The sequence below is a fragment of the Salvelinus fontinalis genome, chromosome 28 (genome assembly GCF_029448725.1).
Source record: "Salvelinus fontinalis isolate EN_2023a chromosome 28, ASM2944872v1, whole genome shotgun sequence".
Classification (NCBI taxonomy): Eukaryota; Metazoa; Chordata; class Actinopteri; order Salmoniformes; family Salmonidae; genus Salvelinus; species Salvelinus fontinalis.
The window spans coordinates 34,767,920-34,793,237 of NC_074692.1; the positions used below are offsets into that span (position 1 = coordinate 34,767,920).

Here is a 25,318-nt window from a genome sequence, read left to right on the forward strand (position 1 = left end):
AAACACATGTTGCTCTCAAGAGGAGAGCCATTGGGCCTCCCGGGTGGGGCAGGGGTCTAGAGCACTGCATCGCAGTGCTAACTGCGCCACCAGAGTCTCTGGGTTCGCGCCCAGGCTCTGTCGCAGCCCCGCGACCGGGAGGTGCGTGGGGCGACGCACAATTGGGCTAGCGTTGTCCGGGTTAGGGAGGGTTTGGCCGGTAGGGATTTCCTTGTCTCATCGCGCTCCAGCGACTCCTGTGGCGGGCTGGGCGCAGTGCGCGCTAACCAAGGGGGCCAGGTGCACGGTGTTTCCTCCGACACATTGGTGCGGCTGGCTTCCGGGTTGGAGGCGTGCTGTGTTAAAGAAGCAGTGCGGCTTGGTTGGGTTGTGCTTCGGAGGACGCATGGCTTTCGACCTTCCACTCTCCCGAGCCCGTAAGGGAGTTGTAGCGATGAGACAAGATAGTAATTACTAGCGATTGGATACCACGAAAATTGGGGAGAAAAGGGGATAAAAAAATTAAAAATAAAAAAAAATAAAAAGAGGAGAGCCATTAAAATGTTTTGCTGCGTGGTGGAGCCCCCCCCCCCCCCCCCCCCCCAAACAAATCTTGCTTAGGGCTCCCAAAAGGCTTTTAAACATGCCTATTAAAGCGGAAATCATTTATCTTGTGTTTAATAACAGAAAACACTTTACATCCTGTGTGTTTTGTCATGGCAACACCAGTACATGACGGCAAAAAACATTTGAAGCTATTAAAACAAATGATCTGAGTGTGTGACTAATTATGTCAGCTAATTAAAGACCCACTTATTACTGATCTCCTATGAAAAAGGGGGCAGGGCTGACCTGGATGACTGACTGACACACACACACACACACACACACACACACACACACACACACACACACACACACACACACACACACACACACACACACACACACAGAGACACGCACACACCAGCAAAATTCAGAGACTTGTGTTGTCTCAGATACAGTACTGCACATTTACAGTACAGTACAGTTGTGTTCTCTCAAATACAGTACAGCACATTTACAGTACAGTACAAACACCTGCCTTCATTTACAGTATCGTTTACAGTACAGTACAGACACCTGCCTTCATTTACAGTATCGTTTACAGTACAGTACAGACACCTGCCTTCATTTACAGTATCAACTACAGTACAGTAGAGAAGCCTGCCTTTATTTACAATATCAATTACAGTACAGTACAGACACCTGCCTTCATTTTCAGTACCATTTACAGTACAGTACAGACACCTGCCTTCATTTACAGTACCATTTACAGTACAGTACAGACACCTGCCTTCATTTACAGTACCATTTACAGTACAGACACCTGCCTTCCTTTACAGTACAATTTACAGTCCAGTAGAGACAAATGTCTTCATTTACAGTATCATTTACAGTACAGTACAGACACATGTCTTCATTTACAGTATAATTTACAGTACAGTACAGACACCTGCCTTCACTCATAGTTTAACAGACACCCCAACTTTCACACACACACACACACCTCTTACCCGTCCACACACACACACACTCCTCTCTTACCCATCCACACACACACAAACACACACACACACACACACACACACACACTTCCTTTACAGTACAATTTACAGTATAGAATAACTATCTTCAAAGTAATGACTCGGCACGTCGGGTTTGATATGAAAACTTATTTTAGGAATAATACTTGATCACGTTACATTGAACAACTTTAGATTCTACAGAGCAATGCCAGTAAGATGCTAGCGCAAAGGAGGCATTCAAAATAATCACCTGTCAATTGCACTTAACTAGCGTTCACTCTCTACTTCCTGTTGCAAGGCATTCTGGAACTTGCAGTCAAAAGCGTAATTCAATACTAACCAATACAATTACATATGTAAATAACTGTAAAGAAATATCTTTAGATACAGCTCAATGAATTAACTTAAACATTAACTCTGTAACACATTAAAGTTACAACATACAGTCCAGTAGAGACAAATGTCTTCATTTACAGTATCATTTACAGTACAGTACAGACAGATGTCTTCATTTACAGTATCATTTACAGTACAGTACAGACAGATGTCTTCATTTACAGTATCATTTACAGTACAGTACAGACAGATGTCTTCATTTACAGTATAATTTACAGTACAGTACAGACAGATGTCTTCATTTACAGTATCATTTACAGTACAGTACAGACACCTGCCTTCACTCATAGTTTAACAGACACCCCAACTTTCACACACACACACACACACACCTCTTACCCATCCACACACACACACACACACACACACACACACACACACACACACACACACACACACACACACACACACACACACATCTGCCCTGCCCCACCCTGCCCCCACCCTGCCCTGCCCTGCACCGCCCTGCCCTGCAATGCCCCGCCCTGCCCTGCCCCGCCCTGCCCTGCCCTGCCCCGCCCTGCCCTGCAATGCCACGCCCTGCCCTAATATTCAATAAATACAGTACATAACATCTGATTTGGAAGCCCCAAAATTTTAACAATGAGTAAGACATGAAGATTCCCCAAAAATTGTCAAAAGTCACCCACAGATTGTGGTTGAATCTGTGTTTGAAATTCACTGCTCGACTGAGGCACAGATAGATAATTAGATAATTGTATGTGTGGGGTACAGAGATGAGGTAGTCTATAAAAAAATCATGTTAACCACACACTGAGTCCATGCAACTTATTACGTGACTTGTTAACTTATTACGTGACTTGTTAACTTATTACATGACTTGCTATACCAAAGGGGTTGAATATTTATTGACTGTAGACATTTCAGCTTCAAATGTTTAATTAATTTGTAAAAATGTCCAAAAACATAATTCCACTTTGACTTTATGGGGTGTGGGGTGTGGTGTGTGGTGTGTGGTGTGTGGGGTGTGGGGTATGGTGTGTGGTGTGTGGTGTGTGGTGTGTGGTGTGTGGGGTGTGGTGTGTGGTGTGTGGTGTATGGTGTGTAGGCCAGTGACACACCATACCCCATTAAATCTGAATTTAATAAAAATTTATTCAGGTTGTAACACAACAAAATGGTTGTAACACAACAAAATGTGGAAAAAGTCAAGGTGTGTGAATACTTTCTCAAGGAACTGTGTGTATATGTATATATATATTTATACACACACATATATATACACTGTACATTCGGAAAGTATTCAGACCCCTATTTTTTCCCCACATTTTGTTACGTTACAGCCTTATTCTAAAATGTATTTAAATGTTTTTTTCCTACATGCTATACCCCATAATGACAAAGCAAAATCAGTTTTTTAGAAATGTTTTCTAATGTATGAAAAATAAAACATTGAAATGTTACATTTACATAAGTATTCAGACCCTTTAGTCAGTACAATGTTGAAGCACCTTTGGCAACAATTACAGCCTCGAGTCTTCTTGGGTATGACGCTACCAGCTTGGCACCCCTGTATTTGGGGAGTTTGTCCCATTCTTCTCTGCTGATCCTCTCAAACTCTGTCAGGTTGGATGGGGAGTGTTGCTGCACAGCTATTTTCAGGTCTCTCCAGAGATGTTCGATCGGGTTCAAGTCTGGGCTCTGGCTCGGCCACTCAAGGACATTCAGAGACTTGTCCCGAGGCCCCTCCTGCATTGTCTTGGCTGTGTGCTTAGGGTCACTGTCCTGTTGGAAGGTGAACCTTCGGCCTAGTCTGAGGTCCTGAGCGCTCTGTATCAGGATGTCATCAAGGATCTCTCTGTACTTTGCTCTGTTCATCTTTCCCTCATTCCTGACTATTCTCCCAGTCCCTGCCGCTGAAAAATATCCCCACAGCATGACGCTGCCACCACCATGCTCCACCGTAGTGATGGTGACAAGTTTCCTCCAGACATGATGCTTGTCGTTCAGGCCAAATAGTTAGATCTTGGTTTCATCAGACCAGAGAATCTTGTTTCTCATGGTCTGAGAGTCCTTAGGTGCCTTTTGGCAAACTCCAAGCGGGCTGCCATGTGCTTTTTACTGAGGAGTGGCTTCCGTCTGGCCACTCTACCATAACGGCCTGATTGGTGGAGTCCGGCAGAGATGGCTGTCCTTCTGGAAGGTTCTCCCATCTCCACAGAGGAACTCTGGAGCTCCGTCAGCGTGACCATCGGGTTCTTGGTCACCTCCCTGACCAAGGTCCTTCTCCCCCATTTGCTCAGTTTCGCCGGGCAGCCAGCTCAAGGAAGAGTCTTGGTGGTTCCAAACTTCTTCCATTTAAGAATGATGGAGGTCATTGTGTTCTTGTTGACCTTCAATGCTGCAGACCTTTTTTGTTACCCTTCCCTAGATCTGTGACTCTTCACAATCCTGTCTCGGAGCTCTACGGCTCAATTCCTTCAACTTTATGGCTTGATTTTGCTCTGACATGCACAGTCAACTAGAGAGGTGTGTGCCTTTGCAAATCATGTCCAATCAATTGAATTTACCAAATGTAGATTCCAAACAAGTTGTAGTAACATCTCAAGGATGATCAATGGAAACAGGATGCACCTGAGCATAGAAAAGGGTCTGAATACTTATGTAAATAAGGTATTTAAATAAATAAAAATATACATTTGCAAAAATGCCATTATGGGGTATTGTGTGTAGATTGATGAGGAAATTTATTTTTTATTTATTTTTTATTATAAAAAAAAGAAAAAATAATTACCCCTTTTTCCCCCCCAATTTCGTGGTATCCAATTGGTAGTTACAGTCTTGTCTCATCGCTGCAAATCCCGTACTGACTCGGAAAAGGCGAAGGTCGAGAGCCGTGCGTGCCCCGAAACACAAACTAACCAGGCCGCACTGCTTCTTGACACAATGCCCACCTAACCCGGAAGCCAGTCACACCAATGTGTCGGAAGAAACACCGTACACCTGGCGACCGATTCTGGACTCGAACCCAGAATCTCTAGTGGCACAGCTAGACATTCTGTCGCAACATGTTGCTGCTAACCTTGTGCGACAGCAAGCCTTTTCCTTTTGGACAGAAATTGCAAGAATATGGAGAGTTATGAAGTTAGGAAAACTGAAAACTGTAACGTAACAAAGTGTAGAAAAACGACAAATGCTAAAAAGTTTACATTTGAAACAGTGGCTAGGTAAACAAAACCAAAGCATGGCTTACTGTCATAACTTGTCCATAGACTGCTTACAGGGTGAGCAAACCAAAATGTAATTTTGTAACTTGGATGAACTTTAACATTGAGTGTGGGGGAATAAAATAAAAATCACCTAATAGCAGGAACAGCACCATCTAGTGGTCAGTACCTGGTAATATCAGGGTGTAGGATGGGACATCAACATAACAACTTCAATGACTGATTTCTCTGAACTGGGGGGAAGAAACATCACCAAATTCAGATTTATTTACATAGGATGAAGAAATAATACTCAAAGCCGCAGTTTCATACTACTTGTCAGACACAGAGAACTGATACTGTACACTCATTGTTGGGGTGGGATTGGCGTGTGGTGTGGGGGTCCGTGGGAGGCCTTTGACCATTCTTTGGAATCCTCATGTCTAATTCATTGTTAGAATTGTTCGGGGTCCAGATCGGATGTTTTGTACTATATTTATTGAATATTATTATGGAATATTATTGAATTTGGGTGTAATCAATTAGCTTTATTTCTCTGAGATCAATTCTTTTTCAATAAAATAATTCTGCAGGAATGCTAATCTTATCTGTTTCGAAGTACAGCAAGGATGTTAGAACAATCTGAGATGGTGGGTGTCATGGCTTGATGACAAGCAAGCAAGAGAGAGAGAAAGCCAGGGAAGGAGAAAAAGAACGAGAAAGAGAAAGAAAGGGTATGGATGGAAGACGCAAAGGAGAGTGGGATGGCAAAAGGAGAACAAGAAAGGGAGATGGAGGGAGAAAGTGAGACAGAAAGGATAGAGATAAAAAGGACAGAAGAGACAGAAAACATAGAACAGAGAGAGAAATAGAGGACAGAAGAGACAGCAAACATAGAACAGAGAGAGAAATAGAGGACAGAAGAGACAGGAAACATGGAACAGAGAGAGAAATAGAGGACAGAAGAGACAGCAAACATGGAACAGAGAGAGAAATAGAGGACAGAAGAGACAGGAAACATGGAACAGAGAGAGAAGTAGAGGACAGAAGAGAGGAAACATGGAACAGAGAGAGAAATAGAGGACAGAAGAGACAGCAAACATGGAACAGAGAGAGAAATAGAGGACAGAAGAGACAGGAAACATGGAACAGAGAGAGAAATAGAGGACAGAAGAGACAGCAAACATGGAACAGAGAGAGAAATAGAGGACAGAAGAGACAGGAAACATGGAACAGAGAGAGAAATAGAGGACAGAAGAGACAGGAAACATGGAACAGAGAGAGAAATAGAGGACAGAAGAGACAGCAAACATGGAACAGAGAGACATAGAGAGGGGAAAACAGAAAGAGAAAGGGAGGAAAACACAGAGAGAGAGAGAGGTAGACAGATAGATAGACAGAGAGATGTATTTTTGAGCCAGGTAGACAGATAGAGAGATGTATTTGTCAGCCAGGTAGACAGATAGAGAGGTGTATGTGTCAGCCAGGTAGAAAGATGTACACTGCATGGCAAGATGTACACTGCATGGCCAAAAGTATGTGGATACCTGCTCGTCGAATATCTCATTCCAAAATCATAGGCATTAATATGGAGTTGTTCCCCCCTTTGCTGCTATTACAGCCTCCACTTTTCTGGGAAGGCTTTCCACTAGATGTTGGAACATTGCTGCTGGGACTTGCTTCCATTCAGCCACAAGAGCATTAGTGAGGTCGGGCACTTAACAGTTGGCACTATGCATTGGTGCAGGTAGTGTTCTCCAGGCATCGGCCAAACCCAGATTTGTCCGTCGGACTGCCAGATGGTGAAGCGTGATTCATCACTCCAGAGAACACATTTCCACTGCTCCAGAGTCCAATGGCGGCGAACTTTACACCACTCCAGCCGTCGCTTGGCACTGCGAATGGTGATCTTAGGCTTGTATGTGGCTGCTCTTGAGCTGACGTTACTTCCAGAGGCAGTTTGGACCTTGGTAGTGAGTGTTGCAACCGAGGACAGACAATTTTTACATGGTCTTGTTCTGTCACCTTGTGTGGCCTACCACTTTGCGGCTGAGCCATTTCTGGTCCTAGATGTTCCCACTTCACAATAACAGCACTTACAGTTGGCCCGGGCAGCTCTAGCAGGGCAGAAATTTGACAAACTGACTTGTAGGAAAGGTGGCTTTCTATGACAGTGACACATTGAAAGGCACTGAGCTCTTCAGTACTGGCTATTCTACTGTTGATGTTTGTCTATGGAGATTGCATGGCTGTGTGCTCGATTATATACACCTATCAGCAACGGGTGTGGCTGAAATACCTGAATCCACTCATTTGAAGGGGTGTGCACATACTTTTGGCCATGTAATGTATTTGTCAGCCAGGTTGACAGAGGTAGACAGACAGATGTATTTCTTACCTGGCATCAGCCTCACTGTAGTACTCTCTGGCTACGATGTCCTCAAACAACTCCCCTCCAGTCACCCTGCAAACCAATCAGAGATGAGCTCATTAGCCAATCAGAGAGCAGCTCATCTGATTTCTGCTCAGTCGGGGGGGGGAGCACCAGGACCCCCATCAACCCTCCTCTCTCACTCTTTGTATCTCTCTCATCCTCTCGTCCCAGCCATTACCATGGAAACTAAAGCTAGTATGGCTAACGGGCTGAACCTCGGGTAAAAGGGAGAAGAGTGAGTGGTGTGTATTGTATGAGAGGATAGAGGGAAGAAATAGGTTTAAAGAGGTGGAGGAGATGAATAACTTACAAGTCAAACAGGAGGTAGTGGAATCCTTCCTCTGATATACTGTCATGGAGACGGACTGAAAGAGAGAAGGAGAGCGAGAGAGAGAGAGAGAGAGACAGAGACAGAGAGACAGAGAGAGAGACAGAGAGAGAGAGAGAGAGAGCGAGAGAGAGAGAGAGCGAGAGAGCGAGAGAGACAGAGAGAGAGAGCGAGAGGGAGAGAAGCCATGGGAGGTCAAATCAAATCTCTACACATTCACATTTAGTAATTTACTGTAGCAGACATTCTTTTTCAGTGTCAATCGGTGCATTCAACTAAAGTAACTAAAACAACCACATATCATGATCAATGCAAGGAAAAACATTTTAAAAAATAGACGCTCTGATTTCAAACACACCATGGCATTTAAATGAGAGTGAACAAGTGTATAAGGGAAATAGTTTGGAGGTGGGGTGCTGCAGAAGATATATATCGGTCCTCTAACACAGGACTAGTAAAGGCCCAGTGCACTACTTCTGCAATTTTTGAAAAACTAAATATATTTGAGAGTTTACCAGCATTTGTAACTTGAGTCTGATAATTATCTGTACAAAACAGTTAATATGATAATACTTGTGTAATATAAAAAATACTTGCTTGATATATGTTTCTTTAAATATTTTGCAAATACAATTTATTTATATGTGAAAACTGAAACGGTCTGTTCATTCTTTTTCCATGTTAGCAGACGCTCTTATCCAGAGCAACTTACAGTAGTGAGTGTATACATTTTCATACTGGTCCCACATGGGAATCGAACCCACAACCCTGGCATGCTCTACCAACTGAGCCACATCATATCATCACATCATCATAATAAATCCATAATCCATGATATAATCCATAATAAATATAAATACATCACATCATATCATCAAATAACCACAAACCACTTGATGTCTCAATGTACTCAGTTAATGTATTGTATTGTTTTATCTCCATGGTGATAGAAAGTCTACAGGTACTAACCTAAATGACCAGCCCATGTACAACACAGTAATATAGATTTACATGAAGTGGTTTGTAAGGATGGTAAATTAATACTGCACAAAAAGGGGTTGTTTTCCATTTTATTTTATCAAGAAAAATATTTAGTTTGATGTGGATGTGTTGTGTCTTTGCCCATAACTTTGCACCTTTTGATGTAAATGTTTAAAAACAGGGTTTTGTTATTTTCTGGATTCCATGTTACGCTCGTCTTCCTCCTCTTCTGAGGAGGAGTAGTAGGAAGGATTGGAGGACCAATGCGCAGCGTGGTAAGTGTCCATATTTTAATAAAGAAATAGAACACTGAAACAAAAAAACAACAAAGTGAACAAACGAAAACGAAACAGTCCAGTATGGTAAGACACAGACACAGGAACAATCACACACAACACACAATGACAAACAGGCTACCTAAATATGGCTCCCAATCAGAGACAACGACTAACACCTGCCTCTGATTGAGAACCATATCAGGCCAAACACATAGAAACAGACAAACTAGACATACAACATAGAACTCCCACTCACATCACAGCCTGACCAAACAAAACCTAGAAACATATAAAGCAAACTATGCTCAGGGCGTGACATTCCATCGGAATGACAATTCCAGAGAAAGGGACAGGGAAACAACGCTTACAATTCCAACTATTGAATCTTGCAAGATACTGTTCCTAATTATACAACTATCTTTATTGACAAAGCAGAGATGCTGAAAGAATGTGGTTCGCGCTACAGATGTCTATATGGGTCCACTAACACCAGTAAAGGTCCAGTGCAGATTTAACAGTGGCTGCTGCATCCTCAGCTAATCAAATCAAATGTTATTTGTCACATACACATGGTTAGCAGGTGTTAATGCAAGTGTAGCGAAATGCTTGTGCTTCTAGTTCTGACCGTGCAGTAATATCTAACAAGTAATCTAACCTAACAATTTCACAACAGCTACCTAATACACACACAAGTGTAAAGGAATGAATACGAATATGTACATAAAAATATATGAATGAGCGATGGCTGAACGGAATAGGCAAGATGCAGTAGATGGTATAGAGTACAGTATATACATATGAGATGAGTAATGTAGGGTATGAAAACATTATATAATATAAAGGGGCTAGTGATAAATTGATTACATCAATTTTTTCATTATTAAAGTGGCTGGAGTTGAGTCAGTATGTTGGCAGCAGCCACTCAATGTTAGTGATGGCTGTTTAACAGTCTGATGGCCTTGAGATAGAAGCTGTTTTTCAGTCTCTCGGTCCCAGCTTTGGTGCACCTGTACTGACCTCGCCTTCTGGATGATAGCGGGGTGAACAGGCAGTGGCTCAGGTGGTTGTTGTCCTTGATGATCTTTTTGGCCTTCCTGTGACATTGGGTGGTGTGGGTGTCCTGGAGGGCAGGTAGTTTGCACCCGGTGATGCGTTGTGCAGACCTCACTACCCTCTGGAGAGCCTTCCGGTTATGGGTGGAGCATCTGCCGTAGCAGGCGGTGATACAACTCGACAGGATGCTCTCAATTGTGCATCTGTAAAAGTCTGTGAGTGTTTTTGGTGACAAGCCAAATTTCTTCAGCCTCCTGAGGTAAGCCTACCACTGTAGTGTCGTCTGCAAACTTGATGATTGAGTTGGAGGTGTGCATTGCCACGCAGTCGTGGGTGAACAGGGAGTACAGGAGAGGGCTGAGAACGCACCCTTGTGGGGACCCAGTGTTGAGGATCAGTGGGGTGGAGATGTTGTTTCCTACCCTCACCACCCGAGGTCGGCCCGTCAGGAAGTCCAGGACTCAGTTGCACAGGGCGGGGTCGAGACCCAGGGTCTCGAGCTTAATGACGAGTTTGGAGGGTACTATGGTGTTAAATGCTGAGCTGTAATCGATGAACAGCATTCTTACATAGCTATTCCTCTTGTCCAGATGGGATAGGGCAGTGTGCAGTGTGATGGCGATTGCGTCGTCTGTGGACCTATTGGGGCAGTAAGCAAATTGGAGTGGGTCTAGGGTGTCAGGTAGGGTGGAGGTGATATGGTCCTTGACTAGTCTCTCAAAGCACTTCATGATGACGGAAGTGAGTGCTACGGGGCGATAGTCGTTTAGCTCAGTTACCTTAGCTTTCTTGGGAACAGGAACAATGGTGGCCCTCTTGAAGCATGTGGGGACAGCAGACTGGGATAAGGATTGATTGAATATATCAGTAAACACACCAGCCAGCTGGTCTGTGCATGCTCTGAGGACGCGGCCGGGGGATGCTGTCTGGGCCTGCAGCCTTGCGACGGTTAACACGTTTAAATGTTTTACTCACGTTGGCTACAGTGAAGGAGAGCCCGCAGGTTTTGGTAGCGGGCCGTGTCAGTGGCACTGTATTGTCCTCACAGCGAGCAAAAAAGTTGTTAAGTCTGTCTGGGAGCAAGGCATCGTGATCTGCGACGGGGCTGGTTTTTCTTTTGTAGTCTGTGATTGACTGTAGACCCTGCCACATACCTCTCATGTCTGAGCCGTTGAATTGCGACTCCACTTTGTCTCTGACGCTAAGCTTGTTTGATTGCCTTGCGGAGGGAATAGCTACACTGTTTTGTATTCGGTCATGTTTCTGGTCACCTTTCCCTGATTAAAGCAGTGGTTCGGGCTTTCAGTTTTGTGCGAATGCTGCCATCAATCCACGGTTTCTGGTTGGGGAATGTTTTAATAGACGCTGTGGGTACAACATCACCGATGCACTTGTTAATAAACTCGCTCACCAAATCAGCGTATTCGTCAATGCTGTTGTTCGCCGCAATGCGGAACATATCCCAGTCCACGTGATCGAAGCAATCTTGAAGCGTGGAATCCGATTGGTCGGACCAGCGTTGAACAGACCTCTGGTGCTTCCTGTTTTAGTTTCTGTCTATAGGCTGGGAGCAACAAAATGGATTCGTGTTCAGCTTTTCCGAAGGGAGGGTGGGGGAGGGCCTTATATGCGTCGCGGAAGTTAGAATAACAGTGGTCTAGGGTTTTGCCAGCCCTGGTAGCACAATCGACATGCTGATAGAATTTGGGGAGCTTTGTTTTCAGATTAGCACCGCTTGGTCCCGCGTCTATGAATAAGGCTCAGAGAAACAGAGGAAGAGGAGCGCTTTTTTGACACTAGATCTGACGGACGGACAAGAGCTGTTTGTTCTGGTGATAACAAGGGATAGAAAGAGCTGTTTGTTCTGGTGATAACAAGGGATGGAAAGAGCTGTTTGTTCTGGTGATAGCAAGGGATAGATAATAATAAAAGGAACAAGCAACAAGAAGAAGTGGGAACAATCAGGTAGTGTGAATACTGGAAAATCATTAGGGTGCAAAAACTCCACGGCATGCATAGAAACATTAACAAGCCTTTAATTCATACTTGGCCAGTAATAATGCATGACAACGGAAGGAAAAATGTAAACGCACCGAGGCTAGACCACCGAGGCCAGAACCTGGATACTGAGCATGATACTCAATGTGGAATAGTCAAACAAGACAGAGATATCAAAAGTTGGTGCCGCCTTATAGATTGAAGATTGAAGCTGCAGACTTTATGGTGCAGCACATAGATTTAAATCCATATATTGATACAGATGTAGGATCTTAATTTGAGCCAGTTTGCTACAGCAGAAAATAATCCTGCAGCAACAGGAAATGTGAATTATTATGTGGATTCTAATTAATGAAAAACGTTGTAGTGGTCGATACATTTTTCGTTAGTGCAAATCAAAAAAATCATTTTAAAACTCAAATACACTACAAGTTTGCATTTCCTGCTGTGCCAGAAAAGTCTCAGCAACAAAAGAGTGATCAAATTAAGATCCTACATCTGTATATATTAAATAGAAGATTGACGAGGCAGACTTAAGGTTATAATGCAGCATAGGCAGGTATCATTGAGGCATAGGCAGGTGTCATTGAGGCATAGGCAGGTGTCATTGAGGCATAGGCAGGTGTCATTGAGGCATAGGCAGGTGTCATTGAGGCATAGGCAGGTGTCATTGAGGCATAGGCAGGTGTCATTGAGGCATAGGCAGGTGTCATTGAGGCATAGGCAGGTGTCATTGAGGCATAGGCAGGTGTCATTGAGGCATAGGCAGGTGTCATTGCGTTTGTGCGTTGTTTAGTTGAGAAAGACTCACCGATGTTGGAGTGCTTGAGCAGGCGACAGATACGGGCCTCTCTCTCTAGCTTCTGGTGGTCTGAGGAGAAGAGAGAAAGATGGAGAGATATTAGAGGTAGAGAGACAGATGGAGATATATTAGAGGTAGAGAGACAGACGGAGAGATATTAGAGGTAGAGAGACAGATGGAAAGATATTAGAGGTAGAGAGACAGATGGAGGGATATTAGAGGTAGAGAGACAGATGGAGGGATATTAGAGGTAGAGAGACAGACGGAGAGATATTAGAGGTAGAGAGACAGATGGAGAGATATTAGAGGTAGAGAGACAGATGGAGAGATATTAGAGGTAGAGAGACAGATGGAGAGATATTAGAGGTAGATAGACAGATGGAGAGATATTAGAGGTAGAGAGACAGATGGAGGGATATTAGAGGTAGAGAGACAGACGGAGAGATATTAGAGGTAGAGAGACAGACGGAGAGATATTAGAGGTAGAGAGACAGATGGAGAGATATTAGAGATGGAGAGGTATTAGAGGTAGAGAGACAGATGGAGACATATTAGAGGTAGAGAGACAGACGGAGAGATATTAGAGGTAGAGAGACAGATGGAGAGATATTTGGGATATGTACAGCGGTGATATAGGCTCTACACAATATCTTGTACTGAATAATCTTTTCCTAACACATGCTAACTGAATGGGGGAATAGTGACACATTGTATTGCGAACTGAATTGTGTAATAGTGACCCATTGTGATGCTAACTGAATGGGGGAATAGTGACCCATTGTGATGCTATCTGAATGGGGGAATAGTGACCCATTGTGATGCTATCTGAATGGGGGAATAGTGACCCATTGTGATGCTATCTGAATGAGGAAATAGTGACCCATTGTGATGCTAACTGAATGGAGGAATAGTGACACATTGTATTGCGAACTGAATTGTGTAATAGTGACCCATTGTGATGCTAACTGAATGGGAAAAGAGTGACCCATTGTGATGCTATCTGAATGGGGGAATAGTGACCCATTGTGATGCTATCTGAATGGGGGAATAGTGACCCATTGTGATGCTAACTGAATGGGGGAATAGTGACCCATTGTGATGCTAACTGAATGGGGGAATAGTGACCCATTGTGATGCTAACTGAATGGGGGAATAGTGACCCATTGTGATGCTAACTGAATGGGGGAATAGTGACCCATTGTGATGCTATCTGAATGGGGGAATAGTGACCCATTGTGATGCTATCTGAATGGGGGAATAGTGACCCATTGGGATGCTAACTGAATGGGGGAATAGTGACCCATTGTGATGCTAACTGAATGGGGGAATAGTGACCCATTGTGATGCTAGCTGAATGGGGAATAGTGACCCATTGTGATGCTAACTGAATGGAGGGATAGTGACCCATTGTGATGCTAACTGAATGGGGGAATAGTGACCCATTGTGATGCTAACTGAATGGGGGAATAGTGAACCATTGTGATGCTAACTGAATGGGGGAATAGTTTCCCATTGTGATGCTAACTGAATGGGGGAATAGTTTCCCAGTGTGATGCTAACTGAATGGGGGGATAGTGAAGCATTGTGATGCTAACTGAATGGGGGAATAGTTTCCCATTGTGATGCTAACTGAATGGGGGAATAGTGACCCATTGTGATGCTAACTGAATGGGGGAATAGTGACCCATTGTGATGCTAACTGAATGGGGGAATAGTTTCCCATTGTGATGCTAACTGAATGGGGGAATAGTGACACATTGTGATACTAACTGAATGGGGGAATAGTTTCCCATTGTGATGCTAACTGAATGGGAGAATAGTGACCCATTGTGATGCTAACTGAATGGGGGAATAGTGACACATTGTGATGCTAACTGAATTGGGGAATGGTGACCCATTGTGATGCTAACTGAATGGGGGAATAGTTTCCCATTGTGATGCTAACTGAATGGGGGAATATGCGTTTAGGGTGGAAAAAAACAACGGTCTATAAATGCTTGATCCAGTTCCTGTCGAGGAGGCAGCTTTCCTGAGGTTCTGATCTAACTCTGTTCCAGAGGCAGAGTCAGCATTCTCCATTTTACCAACTTTGTTTATGACTGTCTTAAGCTGTAGTTATGCTAAAAATGAAGAATCGCTCAAACCAAATTCTGCCTTTAACAATCTGACCAATAGATGAAATACCGTGGCTATGCCAGAGTCTACTATTCAAAGCGTTTCCCCCAGCTGTAAACACGGGGTTATGCCAGATAGGACAGGATGGAACAGACAGACCTTTCACACCCAACCTTCTGTGTAGCATCTTAACTATGCTACATGAGAACCTGATAAATCCACTGTCAAGGGCAGTAGCTGGGTTTGGGGCAGTAGGGAGTTTGGGGCAGTAGCTGGGTTTGGGGCAGTAGCTGGGTTTGGGGCAGTAGGGAGTTTGGGACAGTAGCGGGGTTTGGGGTAGTAGCTGGGTTTGGGGCAGTAGCGGGGTTTGGGGCAGTAGGGGGTTTGGGGCAGTAGCGGGGTTTGGGGCAGTAGGGGGTTTGGGGCAGTAGCGGGGTTTGGGGCAGTAGGTGGTTTGGGGCAGTAGCGGGGTTTGGGGCAGTACCACATTGATGACAGGTGAAACGGACCTGTGTCGTGACACTATCCTCTCCTCCAACCACTCCCAGCTGCAGATCTTAGATAGGCTGAATATCTTGGTTCTGAGGGAGACTATATTCATTCCTAGATACTTCATGCCACTAGTCATCCAAACAAATGGGAAACCCACTAAGTCAGCCTGAAATGTGTGTATGTTGAGAGGTATAGCATCTCCCTTACTCCAGTTGATCTTGTATCCTGAGAGGGAGCCAAAGGAGTCAATCATTGTTAAGACTGCCGGTAGGGAGATTTGCTGGGTTACTAAGGCTGAGTAGGATGTCGTCAGCGTATAGATTCAATTTGAACTCATGTTCATAAATTGCACACCTGGGACGGTCTCTTCAGCACGTATCGCACATGCCAGGGGGTTCTAAGGCTAAAATAAATAGGAGGAGACTAGCGAAGCAACCCTGTCTCACACCTCGGTGGAGACAAACTGAGTCAGACACTCTACCATTCATTTTGACAGATGAGACAAGTTCACTGTATAATGATCCTGACCCAGCTAATGGGACCAAAGCCAAACTTGGTGAGTGGATGAAACAGGTACGGCTATTCTATCCTGTCAAAGGCCTTCATGGCTTCCAAGGATGCTGCTACAGCTGGAGTTTTAAGAAAGTGAGCCTCGGACATGACATGAAACAGCCTACACATGTTATTGGTGGAGAGACGATCTGGGATGAACCCAGCCTGGTCTAGATTCATTATTGATGGGATTACCGTATCTAAGCGTAAGGCCCTGAGGGTCTTGGTTAATAGTTTATATTCGCTGTTCAACAGATTTAAGGGCGGAAACGTCCACCTCTAAAGGACCCTTACTAGGCTTGGGTAGCAGAAAGAAAGTGGTTCGACACATGGACGGGGGCATGGATTCGGACTCTAGTGCTTCATCAAATAATTTCAGAAGGATCGGGGACCGCTGTTTTTTTTAAAGCATTTGTAGGTTTCAATACTCAAGCCGTCATCGCCAGGCGTTTTCCCAGAGGACATTTTCATAATTGCGTTGTCAATTTCTAACTGGTTGATCGGGATGCCCAAACCAACTTTATCCACTAGATTGACTGTGGGAAGCTCTTAAAGAACAGTCGCTGTCACCTGCTGTACTCTCTGACTCATACAATGTGGCAGAGAATTGTCTGAAAGATTGATTTATTCTGTTGGCATTACATTGAAATGGGGCGGCAGGGTAGCCTAGTGTTTAGAGCATTGGGCTAGTAACCAAAAGGTTACAAGTTCAAATCCCTGAGCTGACAAGGCAGTTAACCCACTGTTCCTAGGCTGTCATTGCAAATAAGAATGTGTTCTTAACTGACTTGCCTAGTTAAATAAAGGTAAAACTTTAAAAAAAAGTAATGGCTGGAATCGGCTGTTGCTGTTGCTTCTCCATCTGCTTCAATGTATGTGCTAACATCCCACCTGCCCTCTGCCCTTATGCACTAACATCCCCTCTACCCTTTTGCGCTAACATCCCCTCTGCCCTTATGCGCTAACATCCCCTCTGCCCTTATGCGCTAACATCCCCTCTGCCCTTATGCCCTAACATCCCCCCTTCCCTTATGCGCTAACATCCCCTCTGCCCTTATGCCCTAACATCCCCCCTTCCCTTATGCGCTAACATCCCCTCTGCCCTTATGCCCTAACATCCCCCCTTCCCTTATGCGCTAACATCCCCTCTGCCCTTATGCGCTAACATCCCCTCTGCCCTTATGCCCTAACATCCCCCCTTCCCTTATGCGCTAACATCCCCTCTGCCCTTATGCCCTAACATCCCCCCTTCCCTTATGCGCTAACATCCCCTCTGCCCTTATGCCCTAACATCCCCCCTTCCCTTATGCGCTAACATCCCCTCTGCCCTTATGCGCTAACATCCCCTCTGCCCTTATGCCCTAACATCCCCCCTTCCCTTATGCGCTAACATCCCCTCTGCCCTTATGCCCTAACATCCCCCCTTCCCTTATGCCCTAACATCCCCCCTTCCCTTATGCGCTAACATCCCCTCTGCCCTTATGTGCTAACATCCCCCCTGCCACCTGCCCTCTGCCCTTATGCCCTAACATCCCCCCTGCCCTTATGCGCTAACATCCCCCCTGCCACCTGCCCTCTGCCCTTATGCGCTAACATCCCCCCTGCCACCTGCCCTCTGCCCTTATGCGCTAACATCCCCCCTGCCACCTGCCCTCTGCCCTTATGCGCTAACATCCCCCCTGCCACCTGCCCTCTGCCCTTATGCGCTAACATCCCCTCTGCCCTTATGCGCTAACATCCCCTCTGCCACCTGCCCTCTGCCCTTATGCGCTAACATCCCCCCTGCCACCTGCCCTCTGCCCTTATGCGCTAACATCCCCTCTGCCCTTATGCGCTAACATCCCCCCTGCCACCTGCCCTCTGCCCTTATGCGCTAACATCCCCCCTGCCACCTGTCCCCTGCCCTTATGCGCTAACATCCCCCCTGCCACCTGTCCTCTGCCCTTATGCGCTAACATCCCCCCTGCCACCTGTCCTCTGCCCTTATGCGCTAACATCCCCCCTGCCACCTGCCCTCTGCCCTTATGCGCTAACATCCCCCCTGCCACCTGCCCTCTGCCCTTATGTGCTAACATCCCCCCTGCCACCTGCCCTCTGCCCTTATGCGCTAACATCCCCCCTGCCACCTGCCCTCTGCCCTTATGCGCTAACATCCCCCCTGCCCTTATGCGCTAACATCCCCTCTGCCACCTGCCCTCTGCCCTTATGCGCTAACATCCCCCCTGCCACCTGCCCTCTGCCCTTATGCGCTAACATCCCCCCTGCCACCTGTCCCCTGCCCTTATGCGCTAACATCCCCCCTGCCACCTGCCCCCTGCCCTTATGCGCTAACATCCCCCCTGCCACCTGCCCCCTGCCCTTATGTGCTAACATCCCCCCTGCCACCTGCCCCCTGCCCTTATGCGCTACCATCCCCCCTGCCACCTGCCCTCTGCCCTTATGCGCTAACATCCCCCCTGCCACCTGCCCTCTGCCCTTATGCGCTAACATCCCCCCTGCCCTTATGCGCTAACATCCCCCCTGCCACCTGTCCTCTGCCCTTATGCGCTAACATCCCCCCTGCCACCTGCCCTCTGCCCTTATGTGCTAACATCCCCCCTGCCACCTGCCCTCTGCCCTTATGCGCTAACATCCCCTCTGCCCTTATGCCCTAACATCCCCCCTTCCCTTATGCGCTAACATCCCCCCTGCCACCTGCCCTCTGCCCTTATGCGCTAACATCCCCCCTGCCACCTGCCCTCTGCCCTTATGCGCTAACATCCCCCCTGTCACCTGCCCTCTGCCCTTATGCGCTAACATCCCCCCTGCCACCTGCCCTCTGCCCTTATGCGCTAACATCCCCCCTGCCACCTGCCCTCTGCCCTTATGCGCTAACATCCCCCCTGCCACCTGCCCTCTGCCCTTATGCACTAACATCCCCCCTGCCACCTGCCCTCTGCCCTTATGCGCTAACATCCCCCCTGCCACCTGCCCTCTGCCCTTATGCGCTAACATCCCCCCTGCCACCTGCCCTCTGCCCTTATGCGCTAACATCCCCCCTGCCACCTGCCCTCTGCCCTTATGCGCTAACATCCCCCCTGCCACCTGCCCTCTGCCCTTATGCGCTAACATCCCCCCTGCCACCTGCCCTCTGCCCTTATGCGCTAACATCCCCCCTGCCACCTGCCCTCTGCCCTTATGCGCTAACATCCCCCCTGCCACCTGCCCTCTGCCCTTATGCGCTAACATCCCCTCTGCCACCTGTCCCCTGCCCTTATGCGCTAACATCCCCCCTGCCACCTGCCCTCTGCCCTTATGCGCTAACATCCCCTCTGCCACCTGTCCCCTGCCCTTATGCGCTAACATCCCCCCTGCCACCTGCCCTCTGCCCTTATGCGCTAACATCCCCTCTGCCACCTGTCCCCTGCCCTTATGCGCTAACATCCCCCCTGCCACCTGCCCTCTGCCCTTATGCGCTAACATCCCCTCTGCCCTTATGCGCTAACATCCCCTCTGCCCTTATGCGCTAACATCCCCTCTGCCCTTATGCGCTAACATCCCCCCTGCCACCTGCCCCCTGCCCTTATGTGCTAACATCCCCCCTGCCACCTGCCCCCTGCCCTTATGTGCTAACATCCCCCCTGCCACCTGCCCCCTGCCCTTATGCGCTAACATCCCCCCTGCCACCTGCCCTCTGCCCTTATGCGCTAACATCCCCCCTGCCACCTGCCCCCTGCCCTTATGTGCTAACATCCCCCCTGCCACCTGCCCCCTGCCCTTATGCGCTAACATCCCCCCTGCCACCTGCCCCCTGCCCTTATGTGCTAACATCCCCCCTGCCACCTGCCCCCTGCCCTTATGTGCTAACATCCCCCCTGCCACCTGCCCCCTGCCCTTATGCGCTAACATCCCCCCTGCCACCTGCCCTCTGCCCTTATGCGCTAACATCCCCCCTGCCACCTGCCCTCTGCCCTTATGCGCTAACATCCCCCCTGCCACCTGCCCCCTGCCCTTATGCGCTAACATCCCCCCTGCCACCTGCCCCCTGCCCTTATGTGCTAACATCCCCCCTGCCACCTGCCCTTATGTGCTAACATCCCCCCTGCCACCTGCCCCCTGCCCTTATGTGCTAACATCCCCCCTACCACCTGCCCCCTGCCCTTATGCGCTAACATCCCCCCTGCCACCTGCCCCCTGCCCTTATGTGCTAACATCCCCCCTGCCACCTGCCCCCTGCCCTTATGTGCTAACATCCCCCCTGCCACCTGCCCCCTGCCCTTATGCGCTAACATCCCCCCTGCCACCTGCCCTCTGCCCTTATGCGCTAACATCCCCCCTGCCACCTGCCCCCTGCCCTTATGTGCTAACATCCCCCCTGCCACCTGCCCCCTGCCCTTATGCGCTAACATCCCCCCTGCCACCTGCCCCCTGCCCTTATGTGCTAACATCCCCCCTGCCACCTGCCCCCTGCCCTTATGTGCTAACATCCCCCCTGCCACCTGCCCCCTGCCCTTATGCGCTAACATCCCCCCTGCCACCTGCCCTCTGCCCTTATGCGCTAACATCCCCCCTGCCACCTGCCCTCTGCCCTTATGCGCTAACATCCCCCCTGCCACCTGCCCCCTGCCCTTATGCGCTAACATCCCCCCTGCCACCTGCCCCCTGCCCTTATGTGCTAACATCCCCCCTGCCACCTGCCCCCTGCCCTTATGCGCTAACATCCCCCCTGCCACCTGCCCTCTGCCCTTATGCGCTAACATCCCCCCTGCCACCTGCCCTCTGCCCTTATGCGCTAACATCCCCCCTGCCCTTATGCGCTAACATCCCCCCTGCCACCTGCCCCCTGCCCTTATGCGCTAACATCCCCCCTGCCACCTGTCCTCTGCCCTTATGCGCTAACATCCCCCCTGCCACCTGCCCTCTGCCCTTATGCGCTAACATCCCCCCTGCCACCTGCCCCCTGCCCTTATGCGCTAACATCCCCCCTGCCACCTGCCCCCTGCCCTTATGCGCTAACATCCCCCCTGCCACCTGCCCTCTGCCCTTATGCGCTAACATCCCCCCTGCCACCTGCCCTCTGCCCTTATGCGCTAACATCCCCCCTGCCCTTATGCGCTAACATCCCCCCTGCCACCTGCCCCCTGCCCTTATGCGCTAACATCCCCCCTGCCACCTGTCCTCTGCCCTTATGCGCTAACATCCCCCCTGCCACCTGCCCTCTGCCCTTATGCGCTAACATCCCCCCTGCCACCTGCCCCCTGCCCTTATGCGCTAACATCCCCCCTGCCACCTGCCCCCTGCCCTTATGTGCTAACATCCCCCCTGCCACCTGTCCTCTGCCCTTATGCGCTAACATCCCCCCTGCCACCTGCCCTCTGCCCTTATGCGCTAACATCCCCCCTGCCACCTGCCCTCTGCCCTTATGCGCTAACATCCCCCCTGCCACCTGCCCTCTGCCCTTATGCGCTAACATCCCCCCTGCCACCTGCCCCCTGCCCTTATGCGCTAACATCCCCCCTGCCACCTGCCCTCTGCCCTTATGCGCTAACATCCCCCCTGCCACCTGCCCTCTGCCCTTATGCGCTAACATCCCCCCTGCCCTTATGCGCTAACATCCCCCCTGCCACCTGCCCCCTGCCCTTATGCGCTAACATCCCCCCTGCCACCTGCCCTCTGCCCTTATGCGCTAACATCCCCCCTGCCACCTGCCCCCTGCCCTTATGCGCTAACATCCCCCCTGCCACCTGCCCCCTGCCCTTATGCGCTAACATCCCCCCTGCCACCTGCCCCCTGCCCTTATGTGCTAACATCCCCCCTGCCACCTGCCCCCTGCCCTTATGTGCTAACATCCCCCCTGCCACCTGCCCCCTGCCCTTATGTGCTAACATCCCCCCTGCCACCTGCCCCCTGCCCTTATGCGCTAACATCCCCCCTGCCACCTGCCCTCTGCCCTTATGCGCTAACATCCCCCCTGCCACCTGCCCTCTGCCCTTATGCGCTAACATCCCCCCTGCCACCTGCCCTCTGCCCTTATGCGCTAACATCCCCCCTGCCACCTGCCCTCTGCCCTTATGTGCTAACATCCCCCCTGCCACCTGTCCCCTGCCCTTATGCGCTAACATCCCCCCTGCCACCTGCCCTCTGCCCTTATGTGCTAACATCCCTCCTGCCACCTGCCCTCTGCCCTTATGCGCTAACATCCCCCCTGCCAACTGCCACCTGCCCTTATGCGCTAACATCCCCCCTGCCACCTGCCCTCTGCCCTTATGCGCTAACATCCCCCCTGCCAACTGCCACCTGCCCTTATGCGCTAACATCCCCCCTGCCACCTGCCCTCTGCCCTGACTCAAAATAAAATCTCTGGAGTCGGAAAAGAACAAAATCAGTCTCCTCGTGTTTCTGTAGATCTGCCCTGGTAGACAGGAGGGAGGTTCTCAAGGCTAGGTTCAACGGCTCTGACATACAGTATGTTCCTCCTCCAGTATTTTAACCTCTAAAGACAGCTTAGACTTTTCCTTTGAGCTCTTTCGTTTTTTCAGCTGATGAGAAACGAATTATCCAACCCGTACAAGTGGCCTTTAAAAGCTTCCCAGATGTTGGCAACCAGAGTCACTGAGCTAAGGTTCATAAGTTAAATAATTCCACCATTGCTGCTGCGGCAGGCCTGTCTGTGGGAGGAGGGGCACCAGAACGGTCTAGTAAGGGACTGCAAACCCAAATTAAAGTCACCGCCCATGACTATGGGACCCTAAAGAGAGCTGGATATCGCAGGCACCAAGGAAGAGAGGAAGGTGTTTTGTGAAGTATTAAGGTGCATGTACATTTATTAGGGTACACGTGTCATTTTGTAACCATCCTGAGGCTATCACACGTCCACCATCCTGGCCATCCTGGTAAGTATGCAAGTTAGAAGGTTTGAAAGACATTCTTTTTTTGCAATTAGAATGCTGACACCCTTAGAAGGCTTGCCACCTGTGGAGTAGAACACCTGACCCACCCATATCTTCATCTTAGATTATTGCCACATCCCAATTAAGAGACTTTAAATGCACCAGAATTATATACCTCTTAAGTGTATTCTGAATTTCGTTACAATTCCAACTCACAAGTCTTAGCATAATTTACTATGCTGCCCATAGTGGTAGTGGTATTCATTTAGTTCATTAGTTTCCCGTCTTTTGCTGTATTAACAAGGTGTGTGTTTTTTATCATTATGACTGTATTTGAACCAGAATTCTGTTCTAGTGTGTCATCTTCACCACATGTGACTCCACTTTACTTCAATGTCAGAAACCAATGCACTTCAGTGTCACTATCTGTGACTGAACAAAATATTATACAGACATTTGGATGTCAGCATCTCTTTAGTACAAAGATAACAGATCCACTAGCTGCTTGGATGAGGGAGGCAGGGAGCGAGGGAGGCAGGCAGGGAGGTAGGGAGGCAGGGAGACACGGAGGCAGGCAAGGAGGCAGGGAGGCAGGGAGCGAGGGAGGGAGGCAGGAAGACAGGGAGGGAGACAGGGAGGCAGGGAGGCAGGGAGACAGGGAGGCAGGGAGACAATGAGGGAGGGATGGGGGAGAGAGGGAGGCAGGCAAGGAGGCAGGGACAGAGGGAGGCAGTGAGGGATGCAGGGATGCAGGGAGGCAGGGAGGGAGACAGGGAGACAGGGAGGGAGACAGGCAGAGAGACAGGCAGAGAGACAGGGAGGGAGACAGGCAGGGAGGGAGGGAGGGAGACAGGCAGAGAGACAGGGAGAGAAACAGGCAGAGAGACAGGGAGGGAGACAGGTAGGGAGACAAGGAGGGAGACAGGCAGAGAGACAGGCAGGGAGACAGGCAGAGAGACAGGCAGGGAGACAGGCAGGGAGACAGGCAGAGAGACAGGCAGGGAGACAGGGAGACAGGCAGGCAGGGAGACAGGCAGGCAGGGAGACAGGGAGGGAGGGAGGGAGGGAGGGAGGGAGGGAGGGAGGGAGGGAGGGAGGGAGGGAGGGAGGGAGGGAGGGAGGGAGGGAGGGAGGGAGGGAGGGAGGGATAATAATCATTCCAACAGATTGGAGACACAATGTAGACTGGCTAGTGACTGACTAACTGCCGTGGAATGCCTGTTGGAGATCATCACTGTTACATAAGCCTGTACCATACACGAACAACACACACACAGAAACAACACACACAGACCCACACACACAGCAGGGTGTATGTGAACGCACACTATGCAGAGTGCAGAGGGTTTCACACATACACACACATGGTCACATGCACACACACACACACAGACACACACATAGAAGAATGACAGTGAAGAGAGTACCTAGTGATTACATGTTCTAAAGATGAGGGGAGAGCGATGGAGGAGGGAAAGAGGAGAGAGAGGACAGTGTTTAAATTACGAAGACAAACTGCTGTCTGAGGACAAAGACAACACTGATTACTATTGTTGTCTCCTACCTCCAACACTCTTCCTCCTCTCTCCCTTTCCCACTCTCCATTCCTCCCAATTATCTTCCTCCTCTCTCCCTTTCTTTCCCACTCTCCATTCCTCCCAACTCTCACCTCTCTCTTCATCCATACAATTTATATTGTCTTTCTAACCCCTTTATTAGACTGGTAAAAACAGGTATAAGCTGGTATAGGCTGGTATAGGCTGGTATCGGATGGTATCGGATGGTATAGGATGGTATCGAATGGTATAGGATGGTATAGGCTGGTATAGGTTGGCAAAGGCGGGTATAGGCCGGTATAGGGTGGTACAGGCTGGTGGTGGCTGGTATAGGCTGGTATAGGATGGTATAGGCTAGTATAGGCTGGTGGTGGCTGGTGGTGGCTGGTATAGGCTGGTATCAGATGGTATCGGATGGTATAGGATGGTATCGAATGGTATAGGATGGTATAGGCTGGTATAGGTTGGCAAACGCGGGTATAGGCTGGTGGTGGCTGGTATAGGATGGTATAGGCTGGTATCGGATGGTATAGGATGGTATAGGCTGGTATCGAATGGTATAGGATGGTATAGGCTGGTATAGGTTGGCAAAGGCGGGTATAGGCCGGTATAGGGTGGTACAGGCTGGTGGTGGCTGGTATAGGCTGGTATAGGATGGTATAGGCTAGTATAGGCTGGTGGTGGCTGGTGGTGGCTGGTATAGGATGGTATAGGCTAGTATAGGCTGGTGGTGTATGGTGGTGGCTGGTA

At 48.7% G+C, this 25,318-nt stretch overlaps 1 protein-coding gene across 11 annotated transcripts in view; it reads right to left on the reverse strand.

The window, feature by feature from the left end:
• Positions 1–25,318, reverse strand: part of LOC129826629 (calcium/calmodulin-dependent protein kinase type II subunit beta-like) — a 155,095-nt gene that overhangs the window by 108,978 nt on the left and 20,799 nt on the right. For all 11 annotated transcript variants that reach the window (XM_055887566.1, XM_055887555.1, XM_055887559.1 and 8 more), the window contains exons 3-5: positions 12,994–13,053; positions 7,855–7,909; positions 7,509–7,574 (exon numbers count right to left, since the gene is read on the reverse strand). In XM_055887566.1, coding sequence (XP_055743541.1) covers positions 7,509–7,574; positions 7,855–7,909; positions 12,994–13,053 — 181 coding nt within the window. The remainder of the gene's footprint in view (positions 1–7,508; positions 7,575–7,854; positions 7,910–12,993; positions 13,054–25,318) is intronic.